Raw genomic sequence first — 19,154 nt, forward strand, 5'->3', positions numbered from 1 at the left:
TTCAAGCGATTCTCCTGCCTCAGCCTCCTGAGTAGCTGGGACCACAGGCAAGTGCCACCACACCCCACAAAGTTTTTGTATTTTTAGTAGAGACGGGGTTTCACCATGTTGGCCAAGCTGGCCTCGAACTCCTGACCTCAGGTGACCCACCTCGGTCTCCCAAAGTGCTGAGCCACTTCTCTTTTATATCCTGGAAAAGACTTTCTGGGTTCCCAGGCCTGGAGGATCCTGTGGCATCCTGGTCTCTATCCTACCCTTTCTTCTACCTTTCCCTAAATGGAGTAATCAGGCATTTATCCCCACCACTTGGGCCCTTGGAGTCTGTTTAGCAGATGAAAAGATGAAGACACAGGAAGGCCAAGGTCCTGGACCAGTGAGCGCAGCAAAACCTAACATCTTATAAGCAAAAGTGGAGAGAGAAGGAAGAAATATGCATTTATTAAGCACTGACTGCATGCCAGGTGCTCTCCATATTTGAACTTCATCTTCTTCAGGAGTGGTTGGTATTGTTGTCTCTCATACATTGGATGAGGAGGCTGAGGGTCAGAAAGGGTGACTGCTTCCTGGGGACACACAGCGAGTGAGTGTTGGAGTCAGTTGACCCCACCACCCTCCATGTCTTTCTGAGTCCCTGGTCATCAGTGGGCCATACTGCCTCCCTCACACTAGGCCTTTCCCGGCCTGCTCCACTGCTCTCCAGATTCTGGGTGGTGCCTCCAAGGGTCTGGGGCCGTTGCTTTGACCTTGATTATCCATTCAAGGTACTTGCTGGACTCTGCCCACATCTTGTACATGGCAGTCATCCTCACAGTGGTCCCATCGTATAACTCTTGTGGGTCAGGTCAGGTTGCTACTATCCTTGTGGGGAAACTGAGGCAGATAGGGCAAGGAATTAATAGAGTTTGTGCAGCCAGTTAATGAAAGCTTACACCCTCTGGTTTGAGGTCGGGAGGCTGTGTCTGTATTGCAGCCGAAAGTGGGTGAATTTGGGCTCAAACGGCTCTGGTTCAAATCCTACAACCCTGGGCAAGTCAGTCCAGTCCCCTGAACTTCATTCAGTTTCCTCGCCTGTAAAATTTGGGGAGAATAAAATCCGCCTCACAGGGCTATGGGGAGATGATGTCTGGGGAGCTGGTATGAATCACAGTTCATAAACTCAGGCGTCCACACATCTTTCTGATTTATCTATACCTTACCATTTCAAATGCCATTTTGCTCAGGAACAGAAATGTCCCCATTCCCCCCTGGGGTTTCATGTCTGTGCTAGGGGCTTCATTTGTGCCAAGGGGGCTGCCTGTCCCTGTTTTTGGCTGGCAATACAGAGACAGCCATGTGCCGTCTGCTCCTAGACTGCGGAGACACTGTACTTCCCTCCTGGTGAAAGGTCCCTTCGGATTTAGCATTTACTTTCAACTCCTTCGTAAGACACAGAATTGTTCTGCTGTTCGCCAGTTCCTTGGGCCTGATACAGGACTGTGAGGGTCTGCCCAAGCCCACCTGCCTGGATCCACCTAGACCTTCCCGTTACCCTTCTCTCCCTGGGGTCTCGTCCTCTCTTCTGGCTCAGGCTCTGGAAGGGAGCGTGGACACAGGCATCCTCTGTCCCTGGATCCCACACATGTGCCTGGGATTCTGTTCCCTTCCTCCCACGCCCAGGTCTGCCTGGGAGCAGCAAGGGACTGAGTCACCATCAGAACCCACCAGAACTATGCTCCTTCCAGTTCTCCTGGACCCTCACACTTCACCAACACAACATAGGGCATTTTCTAGTCTTGTGGGCAGGAAGTTTTGCTTCAACTTCATTATGTGTGTGCTGTTCTCAGACTCTCCTATGCCCTGAGTTTAACAAGTCAAAAGCCAAGGCTATAAAAACAAAAAAACTTACAGTAAAATTGACTTCTTTTAGTGGTATGGTCCTTTGAGTCTTACCACGTGTATAGTCAGCCACCATCATAATCAGAGTACAGAACAGTTCCATCCTCCCAAAAAGCACTCTCATGGGTCCCTTTACAGCCACACCCTGCCCCCATCTGCTGGCAACCACCTGTTTGTTCTCTGTCACTACCACTACCACTTTATCAAAAACTCAGGCTCCTGAAAGTCAAGAGCCTTGTTTCTGCTTCTGTTGAAACTGCCCTCCCTTGTGGCCACAGGGACTTCATGCTCCATGCCCTGAACAGGGGAAAGGTCTCAAGGCACCAGGAAACAAATGGAAGGACACACCATGAACGTTTTAAGAGGCTTACCCCACACTGGTGACATCAATACCCTCCCCATGTGTTTCTCAGAAACTGTAGGTGGTGCCTTTCCTTCCTACTTCTCAGATTGCAATTGTGTTTGGAAGCCTTTGCTGAGGGTGTTTTGTCAATCAAGAGATCCATGTCTGGCCTGGTGTGGTGGCTCACACCTGTAATCTCAGCACTTTGGGAGGCCGAGACGGGTGCATCATTTGAGGTCAGGAGTTTAAGACCAGCCTGGCCAACATGGCGAAACCCCATCTCTACTAAAAATACAATTAGCTGGGCATTAATGGTGCGCACCTGTAAACCCAGCTACTCGGGAGGCTGAGGCGGGAGAATTGCTTGAGCCTGGGAGAGTGAGACTCTGTCTCAAACAAACAAACAAACGAAAGATCCATTTCTTTTTTTTTTTTTTTTTTTGAGACGGAGTCTCGCTCTGTCGCCTGGGCTGGAGTGCAGCTGGCCGGATCTCAGCTCACTGCAAGCTCCGCCTCCCGGGTTTATGCCATTCTCCTGCCTCAGCCTCCAGGCGCCCGCCACCTCGCCCGGCTAGTTTTTTGTATTTTTTAGTAGAGATGGGGTTTCACCGTGTTAGCCAGGATGGTCTCGATCTCCTGACCTCCCTCGTGATCCGCCCGTCTCGGCCTCCCAAAGTGCTGGGATTACAGGCTTGAGCCACCGCACCCGGCCGAAAGATCCATTTCTAAAGGGCAGAATTGGTTTGATTTTTCAAAGGGCTCTGACCTAGTATGCAAGGTCTCTTCTCCAGAATGTGAGAATGGGATGTGGGATCTCCTCCCCAGGAGAAAGCTCAGGGTGGGGACTGGGTTAGAGAGGGTCTTCAGATGGACTTGGAAGCTCCAGAGCATTCCCAGAGAGCCAGGAACCCCAACTTAGATGAAAAAAATATATATTATCAAGTAGGGTTTGCTTCAGGCAAGCTTCCCTTGCTTTTGAGATTAATCTTTGCACTTGCTTTTAAAGTGCAAAAGAAAAAAAAAAACCACAACAAAAACTACTACTAATGATAAACAACCTTTTGTGAGACACTAGTGCTTTATGCCACGTATAACAAGTTTGTGGGGAAACTGAGGCTCAGGGAGGGCAGTGACCTGCCCAGGGTCATCTCAGCTGGGAAGAGGTGAAGTCGGACTGTCATCTTTGGCTTCAGTGCCCTTACTTTAAGTGCAAGTTTGCATCACAATTTTCAGTTCAGAAAGCACCTGCCCATCTTCCCTGGAGCCCTCCTGCTGATGGAGTGCTTCCCCTGCCAAACCCCCTCCTTTTTTCTTTTGAGACAGTTTCACTCTGTTGCCTAGGCTGAACCGTAGTGGTGCCATTACAGTTCACTGCAGCCTCGACCTCCCGAGCTCAGGTGATCCTCTCGCTTCAGCCTTCTGGGTAACTGGGACTTCAGGTGTGCATCACCATGCCTGGCTAATTTTCATGTTTTTTGTAGAGACAGGGTTTTGCCATGTTGCATGGGCTCAAGTGATCTGCCTGTCTTGGCCTCTCAAGTGCTGGGATTACAGGTGTAAGCCACCATGCACAGCCTTAAGAAATTTTACTGTAGTAAGAACACCTAACATGAGATCCACAGAGTTTTCTTTTTTTTTTTAAAAAAAAAACACAGTCTTTCTTCTTTCTTTCTTTCTTTCTTTCTTTCTTTCTTTCTTTCTTTCTTTCTTTCTTTCTTTTCTTTCTTTCTTTCTCTCTTTCCTTCTTTCTTTCTCTCTTCTTCCTTTCTTTCTCTCTCTCTCTCCTTTCTTCCTTCTTTCTTTCTTCTCTCTCTCTCTCTCTTTCTTGTCTTGCTCTGTCTCCTAGGCAGGAGTGCCATGGCATGATCTCGGCTCACTGTAACTTCTGCCTCCCAGGTTCAAGTGATTCCTCGTGCCTCAGCCTCCCGAGTAGCTGGGATTACAGGTGTGTGCCACCACGCCCAGCTAATTTTTGTATTAATATTTTTAGTAGAGACGGGGTTTCACCATGTTGATCAGACTGGTCTCAAACTCCTGACCTCAGGTGATTCGCCTCCCTCAGCCTCCCAAAGTGTTGGGATTACAGGCGTGAGCCACTGTGCCTGGCCTTAACAAAGTTTTAAGTGTACAATACAGCCTTGTTAACTGTAGGCACAATGTTGTATGACAGATCTCTAGAACTGATTTGTTGTACCCCCTCCGATTTGGGGAAACACATGTAGCTCCCAGCCCAATACCTGGCACAGAGTCAGTGCCCAGTAGTGGGAGGGCATGGAAGTTATAAGGCACAGAGAGGCAGAGCCAGGACTGAGGTTCTGAACATTTGGGGCTGAACTGGAGCCTTAAACCATCCCCCAGTGTGAACCCCAGTATCCTAATAGAGGTCCATTGTCCGACAAGCCCTTTCAGGAGGAAATATAATGAGTCTGTGCTCCATGAACCTTAAAATGAAAACAGAATGCCAGAAACCCAAGGAGGTCCCTACAGGGAGCCCTGCGCCAGCCCAGAAAGGGTCAGGAGGAAGGCAGACAAAAGCTGCCTTCACCAGTGAACCAGGTAGCCTTGTTGGGGACCAGGCCTGGCCCTCCTGTGTTTGCTCTTTGAATCATGATCAGGAAGAACTCCACAAGCTCACGGCTGGCAAGGGGAACATTAGCGTTTAGGGTTGCAAATCCCCGGTGAAGCATTTCGGATTAGGGAGCTTGAATTCAAAGACAGAGATGTGAGATTCTCCTGCCCTATTCTCATCTCTGAGCTGTTGACATTTCCTTATTTGAGCTTGTCAGTCCCACTGAACACATATTTCATCAGTCCCCACCGTGTGTGTGTGTGCGTGAGTGTGTATGTGGTTGGGTGGGAGGTGTTAGAAGGAAGGAAGGGAAGACCGGGAGGGAGGATTGACAGTGGTTGAGAGCGTGGGCTCTAGAGCTGGCTGCCTGAGTGCAGTCAATGTGGCCATTTCCTTACTGTGTGACCTTAGACAAGTGACTTTATTCTCCAAGCCTCAGGCTTCTCACGTATAAAGTGAGCTGAAATTTTTTATCTGGTGGGGTTGCTGGGAGGCATTGATAAGATGCTGGATGTAAGCTCTGAGCACCAAAAAGCTCTGGATATAACGTGTTTAATGTGTGTGCCACTGTGATTAATATGTGTGTTCTATTTTCCCTTGATTTCTCAGGTTGCTTTTTCAACTCTTGGTTGGAGGAGAGTGGAATTCATATTTAATAATTGAATAGTTAACAGTCAAATCATTAACAATGGATTAAATGACTTTTTTTTTTTTTTTTGGTGAGATGGAGCCTCACTCTGTTGCCAAGACTGGAGTGCAGTGGAATGAACTTGGCTCACTGAACCTCTGCTTCCTGGGTTCAAGCAATTCTCCTGCCTCAGCTTCCTGAGTAACTGGAATTACAGGCAACAAAATCGCCATGCCTGGCTAATTTTTGTACTTTTAGTAGAGACGGAGTTTCACCATGTTGGCCAGGCTGGTCTCAAACTCCTGAGCTCAAATGATCCACCCACCCAAAGAGCTGGGATTACAGGTATGAGCCACTGTGCCTGGCCGGATTAAGTGACATTTAATAAGCATTTTCCGTGAACCCATCACATATGAAATATACTGCAAATGGTTTTTCATGGTTTTACTCCTTACAAGCATCCTGCATTATAAATACATATATGGACTTTTTAGAGAGACAAGGTCTTGCTCTATCACCAGGCTGGAGTGCAGTGTTGCAATCAAAGCTCACTGTAACCTTGAACTCCTAGGCTCAAGCAATCCCCCTGCCTCAGCCTCCCAAGTAGCGGTGACTACAGGTGCGTGCTGCTGCCTCCAGCTAATTTTTCAAGCTTTTTGTAGACATAAGGTCTTGCTGCATTGCCTAGGCTGGTCTCGAACTCCTGGCCTCAAGCAATCCTCCAGCCTCAGCCGCCCAAAGTGTTGGGATTACAGGTGTGAGCCATCACAACTGGCCAATATTTTTATTGTCAAAATTGTTAAAGTGCATTACATGTAAGAAAAATGCATATATGTAAATAGCTCAATGAATTTTCAGAAACCAAACATCCCTTCCCATACCCAGCACCTAGATCAGGAAACAGAATGTTATAAGCTCTCCAGAAGCCCCCTTCAATGCCCTCTTAGCATCTAACCCTTGCCCCAAGGTAACCACTATCTTATCTCTGGTGGCACGGATTAGTTTTGCCGTTTTGGGACTCACATAAATGGGAGATGCAACATGTGCCCTTTTGCCTATGGCTTCTTTCATGTAACATTCTGTTTATGAGATTCATCCATGTGGCTGTGGGCACTTGTAGGTCATTTCCATCACTATAGAGATTCCAGTGGGTGCCCATCCCACAAGATATCTGCCCATTCTATTTATTCATTCTTTTGATGGGCATGGGGGGGATGCTGAGTTTGGGGTTATGATGAACGTTGCTGCTATGAGCTTCCTTGCCTTTTGCTCCACACGTGCATGTATTTTTGTTGAGAATACACTAAGTAGTGGAATTGCTGAGTTTTAAAGCAAGCCTATGTTTAACTTTAGGAGATGCTTTATAAAGTGGTGGTCGAACTGATCTCGCACCAGCAGCGTTGGATGGCTTCTGTTGTTCCACATCTTGCAAGATTTCTATTCCCATTTTGCAAATGATGAAGACCGAAAGGTAACAAGCTTTGTCCCAAATGTAGCTAGTGGAGCCTAAGACTAGAATCCAACCACTCATTGAGCCACAAATATTTACTGAGCACGCACTCTGTGCCAGCTGTATGCTGGGGCATGGGTCACCATGCTGCATGGCACCTACACCCTCATGGAACTGCCAGTTGGGCGGAATTGAAGGTGAGCTCAGGTGTGTTTGGTGCCCATGGTTTCACTTTTCCACTCTCTCACCCTTTCTCTACACCCCCTTGGAGCCCAGCAGTATTCTTGACACATATTAGGTGTCCAGTAAATATGGAATGAAAGAATGAGAGAATGAGAAATCTCAACAGGCCCCTCCTTGCATTTTTTTTTTTTTTTTGTCGGCATTTCTGGGCTGATGAGCGACCGTAGGGATATTTGTTCTCAGGAGGATACTTCATCAGGTCTGACTTCTAGACCTAAACTCCAGGGCCCAGGCGGGAGGGACCTGTGCATCCTTCAGAGCTAGAGTTTATTGTGGGAGAGGATGGGATGTCCACAGGGCCTGGGGTAAAGTTTTAGGGTAGCAGAAGCCCCACTCTAAGGGAGACTTAAGGTCCCAAGATGTGGACCTTCCTTCTGATCAGCAGTAGTCAGCTGGGGGGCGCGCCAGCCTGGCATGCAGAGGGTTGGCTGGATTCATGGTGGGTTGGTTCATAAGCAGCCTCCTGTTCTGTAAAGAGAAAAGGTGGCATCTGTCACCAGCGTGCCTACCTCCCAACTCCCACACCGAAGGGAAACCCTCATCTATCCATGGTGACCAAAGGCGGGTGCCGGGAGTGTTCACATGAAAACCCTCCCCAAATGATGCTGAATTATTTGCTTCTTGGTGTCTTCACTTTACCAGGCTATGAGCTCTATATGGGCAGGGACTATAACTGTTTATCTGTAACTGGAGTAGAGATGATCTCAGGTTTGGGATGGGGCCAGTGCTCCCTACTGCAATGGGTGGAGATCTTGGGAGAAGCTAGAATCCCTGGTAACCTGATGACTTCAGTGACTTGGCAGGGCACAGCCTGCTTGGTAGGGGTACCTTCTGCTGTCCCAGCTCTCTTGGGGGACAGTGTAGTCATCATAATATGGTCACCTCTAAAGTGTTCTCACAGCACATGCAGATGCCCCTTAGCAGGCCTCCCTGGGGGCTCCAGGGACAGGGGTACCTCTTTCAGCCCCTTGCCAGTCCTAAGGAGTCCTCGCTGGACAGATCAGACACTCACCTATGAGGCTTTTCAACAGTTTCACATCCAGCTGCCCAAGGATATCACCGATCAGAGGACATACCTGAACCATCAGCACAGAGAGAAGGATCAGGCCAGGGTCTGGAAAAGGAAAACTGAAGTGCCTGTGGCAGGAAACTTCAAGTCCATGGGATTTTTCCAGTAGGAATCGTGGCCCGAGCAGCTCCCTGGTAGTGAGCGCCAGCTACCTGCTCAGTGTCATGCACAACACTTCCACGCTTTGTCTCCACAAATCCTCATATATAAGACAGGGACTGTGGTGGTTCCCATGCTACAGGTGGGAACACTGAGGCTCAGGGAGGCAAAGTCTCTTGCTCAAGGATAGCCTGACAAAACTCATGGCCACCTGAAATTTCAAATTGAGATATTTCAAGCTCTAAAACCGAATGTTTGAAATCCTTTGCTAAATTGCCAGTGGATATGCCTTGACCCTCGGACTCAAGATTGCTCAAGATGCAAAGTTTTTTCTAAACTTACCTGACTTTCTACCAGTTGTGGGAGAGCTTTTTGCAGGTTATCTTTGAGGTTGTGGAGGAACTGTTTCATCTTTGGTGGGATAGCTCTAGAAAGAAAGGTAGAGGTACAGAACAGAACAGAACAGAACAGAGCAACCCAGGCAACATTAAAGCCAGGAGGTATGTGTTGAGTATGCCTTCCACAGTCTTTTAATCCTCACTCAGCCCTGTGCCAGAAGTATCATTGTCAGTGATCATCAAAGGGGTAGCTCGGACCAAGTTCACACAGCTAATGAGTGCTGGTTATATGAGAAACATGGCAATAGAGCACCAGATTCCAGAGCCTTTCCCTTCCACTGTCCTCCCATGAATGTCTGGTACAATCTAGGTACTCAATGAATATCTGATGAACAAATGATCAGACATCCACTGAGGTCGTCATTGCTTTCAGCATTCCAGAATTACAGAGATAAATTAGGCACAAATCTTGCCTTCGAGGGACTTACAGTCAGTTGAAATTGAAAGACTTGGTCAGCCAGTCTATGGAGCTTTATTAAAGCTGTATTTTGTGTCTTGTTCAGCACTGTGTCCCTAGCATCAGGTGTGGTGCTGGCACACAGTAGGTTTTTGGGAAACGTACGAAAGAGTGAGGGATAAGGAGGAGTTTCAGGGAAGATGGGAAGGGCATTCCAGGCGACAGGATCAGCATGTGCAAAGGCACAGTGGTATAAAAATGCATGGTGTGTGGTGGAGGACAAAGGGCTGAAAAGTTGGCAGGGGAGAGGACAAGCAGGGCCTTGAGTGAAATTTGGGAGTTACTCTTTATCCAAAGGGCACTGGGAACCACTGGAGGCTTTGGAGCAGGGGCTTGGGCATGGCCAATTTTCTGTGTTAGAAAGTTATTTCTGCTGCAGGATGGGGAATGGAGAGTAGGAGGGGAGATCCGAGAAAGCCAGGAGGAGGCTCCTGTAGTGCTTCGGGTAGTGGAGTAGGAGATGGAGATGAAAGAGAGAAGCTGAGGGCTACTAGGAAGTCATTAATGGGAACTGGTGATGATGGGCCTGAGGAGTGGGGAGGGAGAAGAGTCTGGCTTCTGGGAGGGTGGTAGGGTCATCACGGTTGGGAACACGGGAGGAAGAGCAGATCCTGGGGGAAGGATGAGATCTGCTTTGGACTAACTTAGGAGATGGTCAGGAAGTGACGCTGCAGCTGGGGCTTGTCAGGAAGGAGGCCCAGCTCTGGGGAGGGGCAGCTGGGGTCTTACTCGGTGAGGACGGCCACGTGGACACTGCTAGGCTCTGCATCACATTTGCCTATCACCAGATCCCTCCGGCCAAACTCGTCTTTCTCCAGCCAGAACTCCACAACGATGCTCATGTGTGCACACATCTTTATGATGTTGTTATCGAAGGGCCTGCAGATGAGAAAGAAGGAGGAGGAAGGGCAAGGCGAGGAGGTAGAGAAAGAGTAGAAATCTCCGTGTTGGCAAAGACGGGCACTGTCCACCGTCAGGGCTTCCCCTGACACTCTGAGTCCTTTCAACAAACTAGGCCCAGTTAAATCCCGAAGTCAGTGATTAAAGAGAAAACAGCTGTAGCCAGAGTAACTTTGAAAATCCCTTAAATAGGCCTTTGGAAATTCAAACGTTGAGAGCTAATCTCTGTTTCAAAAATCTTTCCCATTTAGCTGCATCCTCCCTTTCTTGGGGGCAGTGGATGTCAAAGGATAGTTTGAACAGGAGGATGGTGAACCGGGGCGATGAGATGATTACAGCAGTTCTCCCTTTCTCTCTTTTATCAAGCCCAGTTGTTGTGAACTCTCATAGGTTTGAATGAGCAAATGACTTCCTTCCACTGACTAAAGATTGTCATCCATATTTCAGGTGAAGAAAACAAGGCTCAGAGAGGTGAAGTGACTTGCCCAAGGTCACACAGCAAGTGGCTTTGGAAGCCAGAATTTGAATTTAGGTTGGGATCAAAAAGATATGGATTTCCCAGGTTCCCTGCAAGGAGGGCTAGCACCTGTCAAATGCTGCTTCTGTATGACTCACGGTCTCAATTCAAGGTCAAATTCAAGCGAGATGTTTGCCGAGAACCACTCCTTATGGAATGACATCTGGATCCCACCATAGTCCAGCTGCATGTTGGTGATGTTGATGCTGCACAAGGAAAGAGCAGAGGCCCCGCAAGGGTGAGGGACCTCAGGACAGGTAAGGCTTCCTGCTGAGAAACAAGACTGTCCTGTCTATAAAGAGGGCCTGGCAATGGGATTTGGAGTGTGATTCTTTTACAGATGCTCCGAGGGCAAGAGTCAGGTACGGGAGCCCTGGACTGCAAGCTGCCCCAGAGTGGCCCTAACAGTGCCACACAGTTTTGATTTGTGCAGCTGGGCCCCCACTCTTCCTCGTGTGGGCCTTCCACCTTCTCTTCTTTCAATCTTCCTACCTTCTCTCTTCACAGGCCTTGAACTTCCCCAGCCCCCCATCAGCTCCACCCTTCGATCTAGAGCTCTATAAAGAGTTCCAGGGCCAGGGATGGAACTCAGGGTCTCACCTGCTCTCTTGCTGCTGCTGGTGTTTCCTGCCGCTGATTAGCCAGCCCACCATCCCTGGGGCCACTTGTGCCAAGGCATTCAGTCTGTCTCCAAAGTGGATGTTCTGGATTCGGCTTTCTGCGTTGTGCTTTATGAGGCCCTGAGCAATAACTGGAAATGCACAAGGACCGCTGACTTTGCACAGTGTCATGGAAAAGGTGGGGGGCTTGGGATTCAGAGACCTGGGATGCAGGCTGGTGCAAGTCACTGCCTCCCCATGGAGATCTACCTTCTTCATCTATGAAATGAAATTATGCTTTGCAAGATTGATGTGAGAAATAAAGAAAAAAACCTGCAGAGGGTCTGGCAGGCAACAGCTGCTCAAAGGGGGGTATTCTGGTTGAAAGTTCACCCAACACTGTATTTCAGTCTGGAGCACGGAGCTAATATATGGGATGTAGATCAGAGTCAATGCTGGTTGAAGAGAAAATTTAGGTGGGTAAGTGTGGAGAGAATAGATGTAAATTTCCACACCATATCTAGAATAAATTGCAGGACCCTGTGTAACTTCCATCAGAAAAGAATAAATCTCCCAAAGGAAGGAATTTTTAAAGCTATTGGAGATGCTTAAGTCCTGCCTATTTTGTCTCTAGACCCTCCTGCCTGGGATGAGGATTCAGCTCTGATGAACCTCAGAGTGTACCACAAGGCACATTATTTCACTGGTTTTACCTGCCCTGAGATCAAGTCCCACACTGAGAACTCTGGGTTACTGCAGAGTAGCAGAAACCTTTGTCACACCCCATCCCCTCCTCCAAGACAGCATCTTGGAGTTGTTTGTTTCAGCAATGTTTGTTTCTGTCGCTTACAAACAAGAATGTGTCTGGAGTAGCAGATCTTGATTCAAATCCTGGCTCTATCATCTCCCTGGGTCTTGGCTTCTTCATCTGTATAACAGGGGCAGTACCTCACAAGGTCCTTGTGAGGAATATTAAGACCATTCATTCATTCATTCATCCAACAAATATTTATTGAGCATCCAGTGGGTGTCAGGCCCCAAGCTAGGCACCGAGGATTCAAACCAGTTTTGTGTCTACTAGGAGAGATAAATATTAAACAAATAGTTTCAAGGATAGAGTGAACTTATAGGTATGGCCAGAGCTCTTAGTAGTTCTTGGTTCGTGATTATAGTGGTGCTTGGGAATTTGTGAGCAGCAGATACCAGTGGTTGCCAGTCTAATATTCATCCATCCATCCATCCATCCACTCATCCATCCATCCATCCATCCATCCATCCATCCATCCATCCATCCATCTGTCCATTCATCCATCCACTTATCCATTTATTCATTCTATCCTCCTCATCTGAACCCTGATTTGATTCAAGTACTCCCTTAAATTCCTGGTCTAGATGAGGCTGTTGGTTATCTGAACCAGGTGTGCCTCACCCTAACTGACTCTTTTGGGTTCAAAGTTGACACATGACCCAGTTGGCTCTATCAGACCAAACAGGAGAGCTCATGTTTCACGTTTGAGGGGAAAATTCCTTTCTCTTTCTCCTATCGGAAAGAAGCAAGACAGCCTCTAGCGCCAATGGTCATGGGTTGCCATTTTCTTACCACACTGGGAACCAGCATGAGTATAAAACCATGATGATAACAGAGCTGAAAAATAGACAAAATCTAGTCTGGAGGTAAGCTTTGAACTCATGACTGAACCAAACCTGGAGCTTGTCCTACCTCTGACTTTCAGTTATGTAAAATGACAACTTTTTTTATTGTGTAAAACAGGTTGAGTTGGGTTTTCTGTTGCCTGCTGCTAAGTACTCTAACTGACTGATAATATAATTTCACTTCTTGACCCTACCTGAGATCAGGCCCTACGCTGAGAACTCTGGGTTACTGCAGAGAAGCTGCTACTGGTCATAGCAATAAACATACGCACAGTCAAAGCACTTTTCACATACTTTTCATCATTTAAGTTTGAAAAACAGCTTCATGAACTAACATTCTAACCACATTTATTGTATAAATGAGGTTACCTGGGTTCAGAATTATACACCAATATATTCAATAACCTAAATGGAAAGGATACATTTATGATAAACCACAAAATTCCAAGTTCTGATAAGGAAAAATAGAAAACATTCATAACCAAAGAAATTAAGAAATTTCTTAACAAATAAAAATGGTGATTGAAGATCTCATTCTCCAAGAGCTTCTGACCTAGAAGATTTTACGCAGAGTTTTATCAAACTTTTATAAAGAGAAAACTGTGAAAGAAAATGGAAAAACAGAAAGATGTTAAATTCATTCTCTGAGGTTAGTATAACTTTCCTAGCCTCAAGGACAATACCAAGAAAAGAAAGTTACATATTAGTTTTATGTACGAAAAGTTTGCTAAGATCCTAAACAAATTATTAGTTAATGAAATCTTGGCCGGGCGCAGTGGCTCACGCCTGTAATCCCAACATTTTGGGAGGCCGAGGCAGGCGGATCACCTGAGGTCCGGAGTTTGAAACCAGCCTGGCCAACATGGTGAAACCCTGTCTCTACTAAAAATACATAAATCCATAGGGTGTGGTAGTGGGGGCACCTGTAATCCCAGCTACTCAGGAAGCTGAGGCAGGAGAATCATTTGAACCTGGGCTGGGAGGTGGAGGTTGCAGTGAGCTGAGATCCCGCCACTGTACTCCAGCCTGGGTGACAGAGCAAGACTCCATTGCAAAAACAACAACAGCAACAACGACAACAAAAACAAAAAAAAAACTAATAGTACGTCATAAAAACGTTCATTTTAGAAATGTTGGGAAGGTTCAATAGCAGAAAAATCTGTTAGTACAATTTATCATTTAGTAGGTTGGAGGAAAAGAGTGATTAACTTTTAGATGCAGAGAAACTTTTGTTAAAGGTCAATACTGACTTATGATTAAGAAACATTCATAAAACTAGGGGCATAAGGAACAAGCTTAATGTGATAAACACTATATTCCAAAAACCTACAGAAAATATGCTTGGAGGGGAATTCTGGATTCATTTCCATTCCTGTAGAAGGCTCTGGCTACAATGCAAGATAAGAAAAAGGCACAGGGAGTGTAAGGCTTAGAAGAGGAAAGATAAAGCTATTACTACTTACAGATAATATAATACTCTAGATAGAAAAACCCACAGAATAAATAAAATAATAAAACTATAAGAGGTCAGCAAGGCTTTTGAATATCAGAAGTCAACAGCTTTCCTTCCATCTGTACCTGCAATTCCAACTAGAAAATATAATAGAAGATTAGGTAGCATTTACTATGGCAATGAAAACTATAAATTCTCTAGGAATCACGTTAACAAATCATGCTTGAGACATTGATAGGACTTTATAATTATATTATGGGATAGTAAAATCTGAATAAATGGAAAGATACACTAAGTTTATGATTGGGAAGTAAAAAATATCGACTCCCTTTAAATTAACAAATTCATTTTAACTCCAATCAAATTTCCAGATGATTTTTTTTTTTTTTTTTGAGACAGAGTCTCGCTCTGTCGCCCAGGCTGGAGTGCAGTGGCATGATCTCCATTCACTGCAAGCTCCACCTCCTGGGTTCAAGCCATTCTCCTGCCTCAGCCTCCTGAGTAGCTGGGACTATAGGCCCTCGCCACCTGCCACACCATACACCATTTTTTGTACTTTTAGTAGAGATGGGATTTCACTGTGTTAGCCAGGATGGTCTCGATCTCCTGACCTCGTGATTCACCCTCCTTGGACTCCCAAAGTGCTGGGATTACAGGCATGAGTGACCGTGCCTGGTCTGATTTTTTTTTTTTTTTTAAGAGACAGGGTCTTTGTTGCTCAGGCTGGAGTGCAGTGGCACAATTATAACTCACTGCAATCTCAAACTCCTGGGCACAAGTGACCCTCCCACCTCAACCTCCCAAGTAGCTGGGACTACAGGCGTGTGCCACCATACCTGGTTAATTTTCTAATTTTATTTTTGTAGAGACAGGATCTTGATATGTTGCCCAGTCTGGTCTTGAATTCCTAGGCTCAAGAGGTCTCCCACCTCAGCCTCTTAAAGTGCTAGGGAGCCACCATGCCCCGCCAGATGAATTTTTTAAAGGAACTCAACACACTCTGCAACTCATTTGGAAGAATATAGGTCTGTCAAATAAAACAGCATTTTACAAAGATGTTGCATTTACAATACTATGTTATTGGCGTAAAACAAATATACAGATACAGCACAGGGAGCTTAGCAGTGAATCCTCATTTTTGGGAATTTGATCATTTAGTAGATGAGTTAGGGAAACTGAGTCACATGGAGAGAAGCGAAGCTGAATCTCTGCCATACATACACAGGCATAAAGATAGCCTCCAGAGATGGGTTAAAATCTTAAATGTGAAAGGTAAAACTATAAAGCTATTAGAAAAAACAAAGTAGAATATGTCTGAGGTAGGAGCCAGGTCTTAGGACTCTCCAAACACAAACTATAAAACAAAATATTGATGAATTTGAACATATTCCTGTTCAGTGAAGGACCTGCAAAGTTAACGGATGACAGTTTGGGAGAAATATTCACAATGCATAAATCTGACAGAGGGCTAATATCAAGAATTAAGTAATGTCTCTTCAAATCAAAGAGGATTAAAAAAACCCAGAAAAGCAAATTTAAAAACGGACAAAAGGTAAGAACAGGGAATTCAAAGAAGTCAAAATGGGGCTGGGCACCGTGGCTTACGCCTGTAATGCCAGCAGTTTGGAAGGCCGAGGTGGGTAGATAACTTGAGGTGAGGGGTTCAAGACCATCCGGCCAACAAGATGAAACCCCATCCCCACTAAATATACAAAAATTAGCCGGGCATGGTGACATGCACCTGTAATCTCAGCTACTCAGGAGGCTGAGGCAGGAGAATCGCTTGAACCGGGGAGGCAGATGTTGCAGTGAGCCAAGGTCATGCCACTGCACTCCAGCCTGGGCGACAGAGCGAGACTCTCTGTCTCCAAGAAAAAAAGTCAAAATGGTTAACAAAAGTAGAAGATGCTCAAACTTCCCACTCACCAGATAAAGTCAAGCTAAAACAAGTAGTTATCACTCAACTACATATCAAACTGGCAAAAAAAAAAAAAGTCTAAAAATAGTGTCAGTTCAAATTGTGTCCTCTCCTCCCCGAGTGTGACTGTCTTTGGAGATAGGGCCTCTAAAGAGCTAATTGAGGTTAAACGAGGTCATTAGGATGTGGCCCTAAACTGACGGGACTGGTGTCCTCATAAGAAGAAACAGAAGCGATCTCTTTCTCTGCATGCACAGAGAAAAGACTATATGGAGACATGGAGAACATGTCCGTCTGCAAGCCAGCAAGACAGGCCTCATCAGAAACCAACCCTATTTGCATCTTGATCTTGGACTTCCAGCCTCCAGAACTGTGAGAAAAAGAATGTGTGTTGTTTAATTCCCAGTCTGTGGTATCTTGTGAGGACAGCCCTAGCTGACTGATACAGCTCAGTACTTGGCAGTGCTGGGGAACATGGGGAGACAGGTATAGTCATTTCTTACCGGAGCACGTGTAGACCACGTGGCCATTCTAGAGAGGATTCTGGCAGTTTTGGTTAAATTGAGTTTATCTCTACCTCAGGACCCAGCCACTCTCCTTCTGGGTATATCCCAGAGAAATTCTCCCACAGGCTGTAACAGGGACACGTGCAAGGAGGTTCATCTCAGTGTACTTTATAATCGTGGAGAGTTAGAGACAACCTGCATGTTCATCCAGAGGGGAACAGCCAAATAAACTGGGGTGGATGAATCTTATGGCTCTTTCTGCACCAGCTGAAGCAACATAGATGTCAACAGCATAGTGCTGAGTGAAACCAGTAAAAAAAACCAGAATGGGATATATATGGCAATACAATTTATGTAAATTAAGTACCGAACATACAAGGACACAGGCACATTTAAATACATCCATTAAACACACTGCAGTGCCTGCCAAGGCAGTGGAGATACGGGAGTGAGAATAAGGGATAAAGGGGGAAATAAGAAAATAAAACAAAAGGGGGACCTTGAAGTGGTTTGTGCCAATGAGGATGTGCTAGAAGTTGGCATATAATCAACACAACCTCAATTTTCTGTACTTGAGGTCTAAGAAAAAAAGAGGGTAAGTGACTAACCTGAAGTCACCCAGCAGGTTAGCAGTGGAGCCCAGATGGCACCTTCCCACCTCCCCGACCCTGTGGGCAGCAGGCAGAGCCCGGGGCTTAGCTTACTTCTTGCCAGGGTGGATTTGTTGTCTCTGTGGGCTTGGGCCAGGCCAAGCCAAGGCTGCTTGTGCGGTGCCAAGGGCAAGGCCAGCAACCCGAGGAGGATGAGGAGCCTCCAGAGTGGACACATCGTAGGGTCTGGGACCTGCAGATGTCAAGAGTGTCAGATGGGGCCTGGGCAGATGGCTTTGAGGGTGGCAGTCTGGGGGGATGGGCTTATGGTTTTCTGCAGAAAGATGACATCACAATTAGCCCCCAGCATGCTGTGGGGAGGGGGTGCACCGGACTCTAGCAGCTGCCACCAGGGCTTGCTCACATTGGGAGAGCAACAGGTGGAACCCTGGCGGGGGAGGCCAGGGCTCCAGAGGAAGGCCTTGTTGCTTGGAGACACTCACCTGAGCCTATTGTTGGGTCATCCAACAGAAGTCCTTTCCCAGATCCTGGCACAGGCTGGGTGTTGGTGACTCTTTAGTGAACCAATGAATGAATACATTTGAGTAAGGATGGCTAACCCCAGGCTCTCCAATTGGGCTAGGACTTTCTTAAGGGCAAGACCAACCACTTCAATCTCTACCATGACACTTGCTTGTCAGAAACTGAGTGCTAATGAATGTTTGTTGAGTGACCAAATGACTGAATTGATAAGTGGAGATGGTTGATCTCTGAATCTCCTCCAAATTATGAGTTTCTTGAGGGCAGGGTATGAGTCTAATTAATCCTCATGTCTACAGTGCCTCCTATGTTTGCCACATGGTAAGTACTGGTGAATGTTAATGCTACAAATGAATGAATGACTGGATGGATGGATCTTATCTTTCTGGATAAGATTTACAGAGTCTTGAAGCCAAAGCAGCAGGTTGACCTTGGAGCCCTGGGATTGGGATTCAGAGAGAATTCAGTTTAGTCCCCTGTCCTCACTCTCAGGAAATGGTGCCAAGTCCATCTAGTTGCTCTAGTCCCAGCCTGTGGAGTTGCCCTTTCTTCCCCTTTTCCCATCTCCCACAACCCATCTGTCAGGAGATTCTGCTGACACTTCCAGAACATGACCACATCTCAAAACTACTACTCAGCCACCATCAGCTTGGTCTGAATTATTGCCAGTGGGTCCTGGCTGGTTTCCCAGCATTTAACTGTGCCCGCCTACAATCTCTTCCACACAGCAGCCTGGACAGTCATTTTAAGATGTAAGATAGGCCGGGTGCGGTGGCTCATGCCTATAATCCCAGCACTTTGGGAGGCCGAAGCGGGCATATCAGGAGGTCAGGAGTTCAAGACCAGCCTGGCCAACATGGTGAAACCCCGTCTCCACTAAAAATACAAAAATTAGCCGGGTGTGGTGGTACACATCTGTAGTCCTAGCTACTTGGGAGGCTGAGACAGGAGAACTGCTTGAACCTGGGAGGTGGAGGTTGCAGTGAGCCAAGATCACACCACACTGCACTCTGCATTCTAGCCTGGCAACAGAGCAAGACTCCATCCAAAAAAAAAAAAAAAAGATGTAAGGTAGACCATGCCACTCCTCTGCTCAAAACCCTCCAGCATTTCCTGCTGCACACAGAGCAAAAGCCACATTCCACACAACACCTCCCAGGCCCAGGAGGGTCCCTGCATCCTCTTGGACCGCACTGCCTGCAGCTCTCTCTTGCCCACTATACTGCAGCAGCACAGGTCTCAGGGGTCTGGGCCCCACCATGCCATTGCTGTGAGCTCTGAGACAAAGGCATTTGTCACTGTCCCTGTGCTGTTTCCCCATACTGCAGGGGACGTAGAGGGCCCCAT

The 19,154-nt window shown here is 46.7% G+C and overlaps 1 protein-coding gene across 2 annotated transcripts; it reads right to left on the bottom strand.

Annotated features, from left to right (window-relative positions):
• Positions 1 to 7,308: 7,308 nt before the first annotated feature.
• BPIFA3 (BPI fold containing family A, member 3) lies at positions 7,309 to 17,738 on the bottom strand. Of its 2 annotated transcripts, XM_011959647.1 has the most exons (7): positions 17,382 to 17,738; positions 11,149 to 11,299; positions 10,647 to 10,754; positions 9,861 to 10,010; positions 8,619 to 8,703; positions 8,121 to 8,184; positions 7,309 to 7,576 (listed from the first exon to the last, which is right to left on the bottom strand). In XM_011959647.1, exons 1-7 carry the CDS (start codon positions 17,503 to 17,505, stop codon positions 7,497 to 7,499), a joined length of 762 nt encoding a protein of 253 aa, XP_011815037.1. In that variant the 5' UTR covers positions 17,506 to 17,738; the 3' UTR covers positions 7,309 to 7,496. The 2 variants fall into 2 exon arrangements, with proteins under 2 accessions (XP_011815037.1, XP_011815046.1); XM_011959656.1 differs by lacking the exon at positions 10,647 to 10,754.
• Positions 17,739 to 19,154: the final 1,416 nt, after the last annotated feature.

This window comes from Colobus angolensis, unplaced genomic scaffold (assembly GCF_000951035.1).
Source record: "Colobus angolensis palliatus isolate OR3802 unplaced genomic scaffold, Cang.pa_1.0 Scaffold114, whole genome shotgun sequence".
Classification (NCBI taxonomy): Eukaryota; Metazoa; Chordata; class Mammalia; order Primates; family Cercopithecidae; genus Colobus; species Colobus angolensis.

Excerpts from the sequence above, each read along its gene's own strand:
- BPIFA3 (XM_011959647.1), bottom strand. The coding sequence starts at position 17,505 with ATGTGTCCACTCTGGAGGCTCCTCATCCTCCTCGGGTTGCTGGCCTTG. Across the intron at positions 11,300-17,381 it reads CAAATCCACCCTGGCAAGAA|TTATTGCTCAGGGCCTCATA; the intron begins GTAAGCTAAGCC and ends GTGCATTTCCAG. Across the intron at positions 10,755-11,148 it reads CAGCAGCAGCAAGAGAGCAG|CATCAACATCACCAACATGC; the intron begins GTGAGACCCTGA and ends TTCCTTGTGCAG.